This window comes from Rhagoletis zephyria, unplaced genomic scaffold (assembly GCF_001687245.7).
Source record: "Rhagoletis zephyria isolate East Lansing unplaced genomic scaffold, Rhagoletis_zephyria_1.1 Rzeph_scaffold_00231, whole genome shotgun sequence".
Taxonomy (NCBI): Eukaryota; Metazoa; Arthropoda; class Insecta; order Diptera; family Tephritidae; genus Rhagoletis; species Rhagoletis zephyria.
The window spans coordinates 299,165-314,023 of NW_016157315.1; the positions used below are offsets into that span (position 1 = coordinate 299,165).

Consider the following 14,859-nt stretch of genomic DNA (forward strand, 5'->3'; position numbering starts at 1 on the left):
GCTGCGGTTGAGCGGCTGTTGTTGCTATTGTTGCATTCATTAAAGCTGTTCCTAGCCCACTTCAAAAGAGAGCTAGAGCTGGCTGACTTGCTGGCTGGCTAAGCACTGCTTGTGAGTGAAGTCTGTTTCGCATTTAGTTGTGCTCACGGTTGCCACATTGGCAAATTTCTACCAAAATTGGTAACTTTTAAACTGTTGGTAACATTGTTTTCATTTGAATTATTTATTGCATGTATATAATTAAACATAGTTACTAAATAGCAGCACTTATATTGGCCGGACTTCTAAGAAAACTCTGATAAAAGCTCAGTGACTAACGACCTTTTCCCACAACAATTATAAATCTAATAAAGGCTTGTTTTCACTATGTCAAATTCAATGAAATTTGTCGTTAAATAAGTGAAAACACATTGTCAAATGCGATTAAAAAACAGTCGAGTACATGCGCTGCTAAATCGGCTATGTGTCCGCTTTTGGCCTATAGCACCGTGCGACAGTAAATTATACACACAAAAATTTGTATACATATATTCGCGAAACTATGGGCCAAATATATTAAAACTCTAACGTCAGGATTTTTTTTAAAGGACGTTGAAATTTTAAAAATATCATTACTTAAAGAAAATATTAAAAAAATTCAGCGCAATGTAGAAAAACAGTATGACTATCAAATTAAAGAGAAAATTCTGTAGAATTAAGGAAATATCATTTTCACATTTTATGATTGAATATCATTGAAAGTTTACAATAATTATTTTCAAAAAAAGTATATGTTAAGGACTAATATGCACTCGACCACATCCTCGAATTTCGTCCCTCTAACTTTATTCGCTTAAAAAAAAATAAAACTAATTAAAAGCACATTTTCAATACCTATTCGTCCTTGCGAACCAAAAATTTAATTTTCTCAATTCCATTTCAAAAATATTCAAGACGGTTCAGTTTGTTTGAAAATAAATGTAGTTTTAGACAATGCTACATATTTTCAAATTGTGAAAATTATCGATGGCAAAAATCAAAAAAATTAAGAGAAATATGGGTTTTTTTTACCCGATAAAAAATCCCAACAATTTGATTAATCAGATTCTGATTAATCAGATCCTGAGTTATTACAGTTTACTCAAAAAAATTATAATTGAAATCTGTATAACTTTGTCCATTTCTTTCGAGTTGGCTTTCAAACCAAATGAAATTTTTTTATACGTATGTTTGTATGTATGTTCGTATGCACATTCAATATCTTTTTTATTAATAAAAATAAATAATTCTACCATTTTTTCAAATTATTGCTGCTTTTCCACAATAAATTTGCACTTAATACGGCCTCGAGCTCATAAAAATTGTTGAATAAAAATAAAATGCAAAACAAGTACGTACTATCCCACTATGCAAACATGAGAAATAGTCAACAATCGTCAATGGCAACAAATTGGCGACTCTCCGATTTATTGCCGTGGTGACAAATCGGCAACATCATTTCTTTCATGTAAATTTTGGAATAAATGAGTTATTAAAAATTCCCAAACTTATAAATTTCGCGTCAACAGTATTATCCAAATGCGCCTAATTTATACCAAAGACAGGATTGAAAAAATAGGAAGACCTATAGCGAAAGAAAGAATTAGTTCCGTTTCTAACTTCCAATTTTCTGCACAAAAAATGAACGAAGTATTAAAAATAATAAAATTATTCCAATTATCGCCTGAAGCGATTAGAAAACGACTCATTCAGGTAATAAGAAAACGACTCCCCCGGGCGAGTTGCCTTCGGCGGACGTTTTAGAGCGACTGGTAATAGGAAATCGATACGATGGCGATATTACCGGCGATAAATTTGTTTCCGAGGACGACACGTTTTCTTATTGCCGGCAACAAAAATTGTTTGGTGGGATGTAGTACATAGGACGTAAATAAGTGCATATGTATGTAGCTCCTTAAAGTGAAAAATACGTACACATGAAATACAACATGTCATTTTGATTGAACAAAAATAACTATTTTTTGATTAACTAATTAAATAATAATAATAATAATAATAATAATAATAGATTGGCGCTTACACATATGTTAGTGTTTGGCCGAGCTTCTCCTCCAATTTGTGGCGGGCGCCTTGATGTTGTCACACAAAGCGGAGGGACCTACAGTTTTACGCCGACTCCGAACGGCGACTGTATTTTTTATGAGAAGCTGTTTTTCATGGCAGAAATACACTCGGAGGTTGGCTATTGCCTGCCGAGGGACGACCGCTGTTAAGAAAAAACCTTTTTTCTAAATTTTTTGCGATGATGCTTTGACCAGGGCTTGAACCCAGGCGTTGCGGAGTGGAAGCGCGCACTGCTTACCACTACACCACAGCGGTCGACAATAATATTTCTCATAAAAATCAATAAAATTAGATTAAAATTCGATGGGCATCCTAATGTAAATAAAGAAAGGTGACTTTACCCTAAAAGATAATGGTAGAAAACATTGTAGACGAGTGGCAACCGTGGTTATGCTTTTAATTGAGTTACTGACGGAGACAATAGTCAACGGCATAGAGCCAGTAATCGAGACGACGACGACAGTAGCAGAAACGGTAAAAAAGTGGGAAAACCACTACGGCGCACATGCAGACAAACTTTGCAAAATGACTTTAAGAAAAAATATTGAATACAAATACACAATGGCACAGCTGTGTGTATCCGGCAATATGGCAAAAGCAGCAGCAGCAATACTAGCATCTCCAGCTACAGCTACAACTACGTCAACAGCAACGGCAATGGCAAACATCTAACAGAGACAATGACGAACTAAACTAAACTTGCTGAAGTCGCTTCTGGTTTAGTGGCTCAACAGCACGCATCTGTATATGGGAGTACTTATGTACATACACGCATTCACATAACTAGTAGGCACAAAAACATTGGCATAAGTGCCCAAAGTTGAAGGCGTCAGCAACAGCTGCAGCCAAGCGACAATGTTTGCTTAACTTTAGGCAGAGATACTCTTCAAATGCTTGCGATGAATACAACAATGAAACTAAGCAACTAATTTTATTTGCAAGCGCTAAAGAGGATTTGTCTCTTCTCTAGTGCTTGACAAATTGACGAGAAAATTGTATTTTATTGATTTCATGTTAATTCCACAGCAGCACAAGCTGCTGAGAAAATTACTTTGCGTTATACAGCAACCATGATGGTTCTTCTAAATTTAAATATGTATATAGGGTGTTNACAATTAAAAACCGGACGTAAAAATATTCGCATACGAATGCTTTTTCGATCCGTTTACGACTGTTCGTAGGCGATGCACAATTTAAAGCGAAAAAGAGTCGTGAACGGCTATCATAAACGATTTTTAATCCGGTTTTTCTTCGAGAAAATATCCAATTACGAGCTTGTTTACGATGATTTTGCTGGCTGGGTAGACACAAGCTCACACACACATTCTCATTTTCAATCTCAAACAAAAACAGCTTTGAAAAATTCCTTTTTTTTACTCTCTATTTTATATGATTTTAAAATGTTGGCAAACTTTAAAAAAAAAATCATGGCCGACGAATTGAGAGAACGGTTTTACTTTACTATGTTTTTATTATGGGGTGTTCCATACCAAAACGGAAAGGGTTCACACTTCATGTGTTTGATTTGTTTCAAATTTTTTGGGTTGATGCATAAACATATGTAATAAATAAATGTGAAATTTAAGCTTGATTAATACATTTTTAAAAACTTAACAGCACAAAAACAAAAACAAATCGATTTAATAGTTTCCCAAATATCTCGAGAACGGGGCGAAAAAATCACACATACACACATTAAAATTCTCTTTGAATATGAATATTTTCAAAATTATTTTTTCTTGAAAATTTTTTCACATATTAATTTTTTGATAAAAAAAAATAGTTTTTGAAAGTATGCCATCTCATAAAAAATTTAAAAAAATCACAGTTGTAGCTCTGAGTATTGCGCAATATTTAAGTATAGTATTATGGGGTACACTCTATAATAATTTGAGGTATGAATTTTATTTACACCGAAGTTGAGTACATTACAAATTTACAAATTTTTCAAAATTTTTTTAGAATTATATTGAGTATGCAGTTTTGTAGCCCATTCAATTTTAGTATATTAAGATGCGAGCCTTAAGCGTTGGCAAAATCGGCGTTAATTTGTTTTTAATTTTCTTTGAAAACGGTTTTGCGCATGTTTTTCCATAAGAAAAAAGTGCAAAAAGCCGTCAGCATAAAAATTATTGTAATTATAATGTACACATTTTACTCAACTTCGGTGTAAATAAAATTCATAACTCAAATTATTATAGTGTATCCCATAATCCTATACTTAAATATTGCCCAATACTCAGAGCTACCATTGTGATTTTTTTCTATTTTTTTTTTTGAGATGGCATATTTTCAAAAACTATTTGTTTTTATCAAATATATTTATTCATTTATATGTTAAAAATTTTTCAAGAAAAAAAAACTTGAAAATATGTTTTTTTATAGAGAATTTTAATGTGTGTATGTGTGATTTTTTTCAAATTTTTTCCTCGTCCCGTTCTCGAGATATTTGGAAAAGTATTAAATCGATTTGATTTTGTTTTTGTGCTGTAAAGTTTTAAAAAATGTATTTATCAAGCTCAAATTTCACATTTATTTATTACTTATGTTTATGCATCATCGCTTAAAATTTGAAACAAAACAACAACAGATGAAGTGTAAACCCCGTCCGTTTCGTTATGGAACACCCCATATGGATATTTATGTGTTGTTATATATATGTTTATTAGGGTGGGTCAATTAGTAGGTCAATTAAAAAAGTTGATTCATATCCTTGCGATTCTGGTACTATGGACCATAACAAACATTTTCGCCCAAGGAACCATACCTCTAAAATCATTTTCGAGCCTGCCAAAATTTTTTGGTAGATATTTTCAAAAATACCAAATAAACGACCTCTTAGATGCATTTCAAAGACATAAAAATCTTATTGAAAATGTGTATACGGGGGTTTTTTGGGTCAGAGAATCCATTTTTCGCATTAATTTTTAATTTTGATCGCCACCAGAGTGCGTTTTTGAACAATTTTTTGGATTTTTCACTTTTTTTGGGGGAAATTGACGAACTTATTGCTCAAATAGTCAAATCTTTGACTTTCTAATAATTTAAAATAATGGAAAAATATTTATTTCTTTATTTTGCTTTATTTTTTTATTTTTTATTTTTTTTATTTTTTTTTATTTTTTTGCGATCAAAATTAAAAATTAATGCGAAAAATGGATTCTCTGACCCAAAAAACCCCCGTATACACATTTTCAATAATATTTTTTTGTCTTTGAAATGCATCTAAGAGGTCGTTTATTTGGTATTTTTGAAAATATCTACCAAAAAATTTTGGCAGGCTCGAAAATGATTTTAGAGGTATGGTTCCTTGGGCGAAAATGTTTGTTATGGTCCATAGTACCAGAATCGCAAGGATATGAATCAACTTTTTTAATTGACCCACCCTAATGTTTATGTACATAGGACAAGACGTGAAATGCAACGTGCCTTTACCATATATATGGAAAGCATGGCTCTGCGGCCGATAGTTGGATAGGTCTTTATAAACATGCTCCTTTTATTGTGTTCGTTAGCGTTGCAGCTTTTGTTGGTCATCCATAAATATCGAGTCGAAGCGTAATTTTCATCATACTTTCCAAAACGGGTGTGTACATGTGCTGATTATAAACCTCGTAAAGTTCATCAGCTCAGGTTTTTCGATTAGAATAGTTCTGCCGAAAGCTCACAAAGACTTGTACTGCCTCTTTTCTTCAGTTGGTACCAGCGGTTGGCAAAAGAGGTTGGAGAGGTCCTTTCCAATTGGATGGAGCTGAGCGGAAAAGGTGGGCTTAACGTAACTATACATAGACATTACTTTTACAGGGATCCTAAGCACTACGGTCAATGGTGAACTTAACAGATCTGAGGCCACACTGATAAGAGACTCAAGCAGCTGATTCATGACGGTCCCTAGTGTTTCTATTATATCATTACTATTGCGGGTTGGACAAAATCTACTGAGGTTACAATCATCGATCATACATTTCTAACCATCAAACACTTTAAGCAAAGGATATCAAGCAATTTACCTTAGATTTGATTTACCGGGTGTTCTAGACAACCCGTCCACCCTTCTAAAATGGAGGAACATGTTTTTACTGGAAAACGTAAAAATATGAATTACAAAATCGGGTATGCTATATCTTTTGACCTTTTATGTACTTCCGGTTTTGAACGGAACATTCGTGTTCCTACTACAGATTCGAAGGTTTTGGACAGAAATACTTAACTTTTATTTGAAACATTCTTCTTGGAAGAGCCTTTCTCAACCTGTAAATGAACTTCGAACACCAACACGTCTATGAATCCTTTTCGAAAGTGTATAATAAATGAATAAAAAGTACGTGGCTAGATTATACCCACAGGGACCTTAACGTAATTTTTATTTACGTTAACAGCTGACACACGCGTCTGACCAGCTCTTCGCCGCTAGCTTTGAACAGGTCAGGCTGTATGTCTGCGGCTCCATCGTCAAACTTCCACCGTTGTCGTCATTCATATTCCCTGCATTCATGGTACAAGTCACGGCATTGAAAGCATGGGATTGCTGCACCCTTCACACTAACACGCTTCTGACTCCTTTCTTCCATTTCAATAGACGCCTCTCGGCCTTTCTCTTCGCAACTGTCGCCGCATATTACTCTGCAGTAGCGACACGGCACTCCTCGTCATACACATTTTTACTACGTGGGTGGTACAAGTAGACCCCGCCTCTTCCGCAGCAGTACGAAGGGATTGAGAGATGCACTTTCACTGCTAATTTATATCGATCGATAAGTAGTTCCTTGTTTGAGCAGCATTGAACGCCCAGACTACATGAAGGCTAAAGTTTCCGACTGTAAGACCATCGTTTGACCTCCCTGAGGTTAAAGTTGGCCCGCCACGATGTTAAAATTGTGTCTTCGTCGTTCTCCTACATCTTGAGGTGCGCATAAATTAGGCTGTTATTGTTGAATTTAGCTTTGATGCGGATCGTGGCAATTCGTTCACCAAGTGGACCTGGAAACAAGGTATCGTAGTCTCCATAGTGCAGTTATAATAAAAGTCATAACCAGAGGTGGGCACAACCACAAACCAGGGTAGGCTAAAAGTGAGAATGTGTTAGTGTACCCAATTCATTTTGCATGCTGTCGCGTTCTCATCGTTACGCTCTCGCTTGTAAACGTACATGCGATGCTTACGCTCTTTTAGCACCTGCTAAGTCTCTGCCCATGCCTGGTCATAGCTTATGCTACCGTGTACCGACCATCGTATTTTCTGGCTTGCTGTAATGTCAGCCTTGTATTGGGCGATGACATCCACAAATTGGATAGAAGAACCTTCCGTATAAAGGGTAGGGACATCGAGGTACATATCCGTAAATCTTAGTCCTTATTTCGTAAACGTGCCCATCATCGTTAAGGGGTATATCGGTTCGAGGTATTTTTGGTATATTCACAACTGCTGTCATCAAACCTTAATTTTAATAGAGACAATCTTCTTGTTATAGAAAGAAGAAAAGAGTAAAATTGCAAGAAGACATTATGTTCTTATTAGTTACAATTAGCAGATGTCGTTATACATTTTTACTGAACTATATTTTTTCGGGTTGATCGGTTTTATTTAGATTGCCCTGTTTGGGACAAATCTAGTAAATACAAACAAATTTGGAATTTAAAGAATTTTAAGTGGCGTATAATTTATCGACCTCAAAAGAGAAGAAATCATTTCATAACGTGTTATTTATTCCTATGGAAAAATAAACGCTCGATGCGGCACTTCTTAGAACTATCGTAGAATGGGTACATTTATGGAGGATCATTACTATAGGCTAGGTTAGGTTGTCGCGATCGTCTGTAAGATACACTTAGGCTCAGGGCCTATTGCGACACCGCATATGGGGTCAGCAACTCCTAAAACAGTTTTGAAATTCGCAGGCATTTTAGAAGATCCCTGATTTCCACGCATCTAAGATCATTTAAGTTGTTGAAGAATTGACTACCAAGAGTCGAGTCTGCGTAGAGCAGGGCACTGATACAACGGGCTAAGAATCGTTTCCTCTACCATCTTCATCTTTACAGCTCTATAGAAGTCATGCAATCGTAGGCCCATTCGATAGACATGCTTGCCAACTAGGTAGTTTCCTGTTATGTTTTGAAGGTGATTAAGTCATGTCATAACTACTGCGTTCGCTACTTTAGCGAGCCTCTCAGAAAAGTAACCCAGTAGAACTTGGGATCATCGTACGATTGCTCGGTGAGTACTCCCTTGGAGTATACGACTACTCCCCATTGCTCCCTATGCTTTTGTGTATAAGCATGTAATTTTGTAGTCCCTTTAACACGGGATGTCCTAGGGGGGCGAGTAATCCCTTTTACCTCCTAAATGAGCAATCAGGGAGTTCATACAGAACTAACTGCTCGCTTAGAAAATATCCCATTACTCTCCTAAGCGAGCAATATAGGAGTAAAAAAAACCGAAAAATCTCGTTTAATGCTCCTAAATGATGGCTCAGAGAGCATTCTTTACTTGTTCGCTTAGGAGATCTCCTATTTGACTCCTAAGCGAGTAATAAAGGAGTACAAAACCGACAAGTCTACCTTGTTACTCCGAAATCAGGTCAAGGGGAGTACTCTTTTATTTCTCATATAGGGAGATCTCCCTTCAAGTTCCAGTGGGAACTTGCAAGTTTGTAAGGATATTCTTATTTCATCATTTGTATCCTCAATAGGGAGTTTGGTGTCAAGTCGCACCAGTTCATCGGCCTTACAGTCCTCCTCTATGTCACAGTGTCCCGGAACCCATATCACCTTTGGGCGAGATGCGCGGCATTTCATGGATACAATGGAGGTTGTCGACTGCTTCGTAAGGGATTTGTTTGCCGCCTGGCTGCCAGTGAAAATGTAGATATCAACTTGGGGTATCATATCGCACTTTATGTACCAGTTTTATGGCCCTATCGATTGCCATCAGTTCCGCCTCCATTGGGCCCGGAGACGAAATCTATGGGAGGTTTCCAGGTGATGGTAGTATACACATCCACCAACCCTCCCCTCGAGCTTTGTGCAGTCTGTATATACATGGATGGACTCACCGCTCCTTATAGCGTCTTGTTTCCACTCTTCCCTTTAGAGTAGGAGGGTCGTAAACGTAACAGGTATTTGACCACTTATTTGGAATGTTCATTCGAATTACTGCATCGCTTGCGACATGTTTGGCATGTGGCTATATCGGAAGAAAATTAAGTACGGCGTACAGTGTCTTAGATGGTATGGTTCTCATCGCATCAGTGAGAGTGGACACAAGCCTTTGGACTTTATCCATCTTTTTAAAATTTACCTCCTTCTCAGGGATTTACCACATTACCACTTTAGTTTAAGTTGAATTCGTTACGGAAAACACGCGATCAACAAAGGCGTTTGAGTGCGGCAAGGGTAATAATAGGTTTGTTCCTTACGAGCCTGCAGGATCCCGCGCGTGTCGAAAACAGCCCAGAAAGCATTCCTCTCGCTAGAAAATTGGGCAATAGAGAGCGAATATGTTCCACTTTTCTTCGAATACGTTCGTCTTCGTCTTCGTGCCCGAAACAGTTCGAGTTTTTTTTTCCGGGAACAAATGTACAAAGTCAAATTGCCATAACAGCTGATGTTTGTTTACATCCGAAAGCAAATTTTATAAAACACAAAATGGAAAATGCCACTAAAGTTTCAGAAAATGTAGGTATTCTCAAATTTTATTAGCTATATAAGATAAATATACATAAAATCACTGTTTTTCTTTCAGAATATTTGAAATCGCAAAAACAAAAAGAAGCGAAAATCAATTTATATAGTTCATTGAGTATCTCTTTAGATAATTGTCCCTTTGAGATCATAGGGCCTTTTCATTTTAGTGACTTGACAATGGGCCTTATGAATAAAGCCTAAGAAATTTCAGACCTTTTATTTAAATTTATTTGAATAAATCGAGTAAAAGGGCTGAAATTTTAAGAAAAAGCAATTGCTTATTTAGTTTTTAATCATAAGGTCCAATATTTCGTCAGCACGTACTATTAGATTTAAAAAAATCATAAGTATTTATTTACATACCTTTTGAACTTGGCAAACATTGTCCGACATTATTCCAGAAATTTAAACGACAGCCAAAGACTTTCATTTCTTTTACACGTTCTTTCATATTGCCCAGCACACTGGTTTCCGCGAAACTAACACACGGAATCATTTGTGAACAACAAGATGTAGGTAGTTTAATTGATTAGCCGATGTTGTTCATAAATTCGGCTAACATTACCACGGTCCTACAAAAGTAGGCTGTACGTAATTTTGTTTAACTTTCTTTAGTTTATATTTTATGTGTAATTACTAGAGCAGCAATTTAAATTTTTATTTTCCTTTTATCATAAAGAACAATAACCTGCTTTGCGATCCATGGCTAATAAATAAATACTAAACAGAAGTCATTTATTGCTATTTTACATGTATGAGCGTTCATAAAAATAATAGTGCCAGAGTCCAAAATCATCAAAACTATTTTCTGACGCTTACTGTCTTACGAGTTGCAGGAATAGTATTGTATGTGCCTCCTCCCATATAACGGTAATTAACGGATATACGAAAACTGCGACAAATCAGTATCTACCGAAGCTAATTCACTTCAAATTGTTGTTTGCAATAATCTCTTACCACAAGTTTTCGCATAAGTATTTTGTTTACTTGCGTGCACATTTGCACTGGGTTCCGGAGCTCCAGAATATCCCTACAGGATCCGTCCCTGTTCCTGGTTTCAATTTCAAAGTATGAGTAGTTGCATGTAAATGAATTGTGGGAGGGAGAAACGTAAATATCACCGCTCCATTAAAGCGGTACTTGTACCCTACTTAGTGCGTGACACTATCAGAAAAATATTATTAATGAAATATTTTGGGAAGAAAAAACTTTTAAGATAGTGGTTTCACGCCGTAGTGTGCTAAATTCGTAACCAGCACTGTATGTGTGTAGTTACCTACGTCCCAACTATCTTACTATAATCTAAATGGATATGCATATACATTAGTGTGCGCCTTATTTGTATTGGGAAAAATTTTTTTGTAAGCTATAAAGCACGACTCGTCCTAGATAAGTTCGTTTTGTGCTATGCGCACAATTTTCAAAAGCGAATAACTGAAAAATACGTGCTCAAGAGCGCTAAAACTACATACGTTAACTCATTAAATTTTACTTAAATTATGAAAAAGAGCGTTTAATTCAGAAAGTGCTTATATGTTTCAATGAATTTTTTGCACGCTGATCTCAAATATGCCTATGCCATTTTCATATCACGTCATTGAAAAATAAGGCGCATCCTAATATGCATCCATACATATATATGTATGCACAAGTATGTACATATGTATATGTATGTATGGCCACTGCTCACTTTAAGAGCTGAATTTCATCACAAAAAGGTCAATAAAGATATCTCATTTTGTTGTTTTGGTAGGCTCAATGTTGCAACACAAGCAGTCAATGGGGTTCTTCAATGTGTATTTAGGCAGAAAAATGTGTTGCCTTAGCCAAAATGTTTAAACACAAAGCATTAACGGATATACCAAGATACATGCATACATATTTATGTATTAAGTTATAATTTGTCTGTCTGCACAAATTGAAGTACATACATACATGTACTATATATGTATGTACTTTAATACTACCTGAATGAAGAAAGTCAAAATTACTACCTTGAATTAGCGAGAAATTCAAAAACAAAACAAACAATTCAAGAAGGCATGAAGAGAAGGAAAGCGAAAAAATATGAAAGTGGTTTAAGGAGTGGCTTTTCGTCTGCTTAACTGCGACCTTTTGCTTTAGGGTCTACGCCAGGGCTGGCGAACCTAAGGCACGCGCACCATTGATGGCACGCAAGAAAATAATTTGGGCACGGTATTAATTGAGGACTCAATTCCTCCATTACTAGTAAGTAGTCCCTGCAAGAACAGTGGCTATCATTTGACAAATCATTTGAGTGGCAAGACTGATAGAGATTTCTGTCACTGGCTACCTACAAGTTTCTATCAAATTCTAAAGGGCAGTGTGAAAAATGCGATGTAAACATTTGTGTACATCTGATCTTCCGTCTTCATCCAACTCATGGCCTTATTTAATGGTCTCATTTTAACCAACGCACAATTTGCAAATGGGTTAGTAAGATAAATGAGAATGTGTTAGTTTCCATCACACAATTCTTGTAGGGTACGTGGCTTGCAAAATTGATGTTTTTTTCGGATTATGCTTTAAGGCTCTAATAAAACTGTTATAATTATGATGCATAGATCTCATTCGCGCTTTTGATACTAAACTGAAAGATATTGGTAAAAAGATATTGAGGCATATTCATAGTCAAAATAAAGTCGACTCTAAATTCAAGGAGTTAACGGGTGCACTCAAATTTATTATGTATCCTGATCTGACTTCACTTGATAAACTGAATTTGTTTAAATTTGCTAATGCTAAAATTTTGAAAACTTGGAATTTAATTCCAGACATATTAGAAGTCTGCAGAAGCTGACGTCTGCACACAAGGTACATTTAAGAGACCATTAATTCGTTTTTATTTTTTTTTTGTTTTTTTTTACGATTTAAGTGTCAACCAATGTCTCCAAGAACCGCGATATGTCATGTCTTCTTTTTGGCACGTCATTGCTACATTGAATAATTCTTTGGAAATAATGGCACGTGTATGTATAAAGGTTCGCCGGCCCTGGTCTACGCACACGGGTTCTACAGGCATTCATTCGTTTTATTATTTCCTGTTTGTGGATTGCATACTTTCAGATCCATATGTGTGTACATATGTACATATGTGTATAAGCATATAAGTATGTGCATAAGTTTAGTTAAAAACATACCCACTATGAGCACATGTATGCGAGAGTATTTATACATATGTACATACACCTTATCTCAAATATCGAAAATGTAAAATGAAGAAATTGTTTACAGACTGATTTAAAGATAAAACTTACAAATGTTAAAAATTTGTTAATACCCTCATCGACTTCGTGTTGTCTTCTGAATGAATTAAACTTGGATTTTTTTCTTAGTACAATTTATAACCAATAGTACTTCACTTGGAAAATAAAAGTATTTTTCCAAGTATTCCATTATCTTACTGGGTATACTGTCTAAATTTTATCAACGCGACCATCTCGTTTTGTATCCACACACACAGTTGGATATACAGTGACTCAAACAAGTGACCACAGGTTGATTTTTATTAATATTCACAATGTTTTTAAAGTAAAATTTTTTTGTTATATTTCTATAAAAATATTGTCCAACCTTTAACCAAAATTATATAAAACAAAGTTTCAAATTTACACAAAATTTAGGAAAACTTGACATATTTTCATAAAAATTTCAAACTAAACTTTTTAATAAAAAATTTAGAACATTTTTGGGTGCATGGGCGTATGCAGAGCATAATATAAGGGGGCCTGAGGTTTTTTTTCAATGTAAATTTTATTAAAATGTTAAATTATAGCTATTTAAAATTTATGATAATTTAACTCATTAATTTTACTCTTTTTAACCGACTTCACTTAGAGGCGGTTATCACAATCGCACAACTTCGCTCCGGCTACTGCAGCAGGTTGAACTCCTACTTGAGTAGGTTGAATGAGGATGTGCCGAATGAGTGTCCGGCATGCGGAGAGACCCCACATGACTCGAACCATCTCTTCGCGTGCCCGGAAAACCCGACAACCCTAACGGCCTTGTCCCTGTGGACAAATCCCACAGAAGCTGCACGCTTCCTAGGGTTGCCGTTAGTGGAACTTGACGACAACGACTGAGATACAAACCGATCTGGGCGGGGTTGTTGTAGCCGCTACAACAACAACAACAGAGGCGGTTATCAATTCATGGGAATATTTTTTTATGTATGTTACCGGATAACTTTCGATAATTCTTTTTCTGGTGCTTCACGGGAGGTCCCATACTAATTTGGTATAATATTTTAAAATTTTATAAAATATTTTTGTTTAAATATTTGTAAATATTTAAACAAAAACTTCAAAAAAAGGAGGAGGGAATCTATTCGATATAACCGATCTCGATAATTCTTTTTCAAAGGAAAGGTGGTACCTCAGAGGTGGTCCCATCCTAATTTGGTTTAGACCCGATTATTGGATCATAAAGAAATTAACGGTAATCTTAAAGTTTTACATGAGAATTGAAGATGGTTTTGTTTTTTTACCTTTTTTAAGTAAATGACTGTTTATCAGACTAACAAAAGTAAGCTGAAAAGGACGTTCACAGTTGATAACATGATCGAGGAACAACCAGCAGTTTACCAAAACTACCGAAATGGCTGTGAAGACACCCAAAGTTTTAATTTATTGCATATATTTTGTGAATTGGAAAAAATTGATTATGAATTCATAGAAAAAAACTTCATTTCAAATCAACGCGATTTTTTAGCCGGCTGAAACTTATACTTCATTGGACTATAAAACTAAAGATGCAGATGAAAATGTTTGAAAGTTTGATAAAATTTGTTGAATTTTCCTAAATTTTGTATATAAAGATTGAAACTGTCATTTACATATATGACTTTGGTTAAGTTTGGTCAGTATTTTTAAAGAAAAATATCAAAAAAAAAATTAACTTGAAAAAACTAAAGATGCAGATGAAAATGTTTGAAAGTTTGATAAAATTTGTTGAATTTTCCTAAATTTTGTATATAAAGATTGAAACTGTGATTTACATATATGACTTTGGTTAAGTTTGGTCAGTATTTTTAAAGAAAAATATCAAA

At 35.3% G+C, this 14,859-nt stretch overlaps 1 protein-coding gene across 7 annotated transcripts in view; it reads right to left on the reverse strand.

The window, feature by feature from the left end:
• The window catches only part of Btk (tyrosine-protein kinase Btk29A), a 57,633-nt gene that overhangs the window by 23,206 nt on the left and 19,568 nt on the right, over positions 1 to 14,859 (reverse strand). For 4 of the 7 annotated variants that reach the window (XM_017609517.1, XM_017609516.1, XM_017609518.1 and 1 more), the window contains exon 2: positions 10,152 to 10,424. The exons of 1 other annotated variant lie outside the window; for it this stretch is intronic. In XM_017609517.1, the coding sequence (XP_017465006.1) occupies positions 10,152 to 10,284 (133 nt within the window). In that variant the 5' untranslated portion in view covers positions 10,285 to 10,424. The remainder of the gene's footprint in view (positions 1 to 10,151; positions 10,425 to 14,859) is intronic. 2 more of the 7 variants (XM_017609520.1, XM_017609521.1) reach the window with 1 other exon arrangement.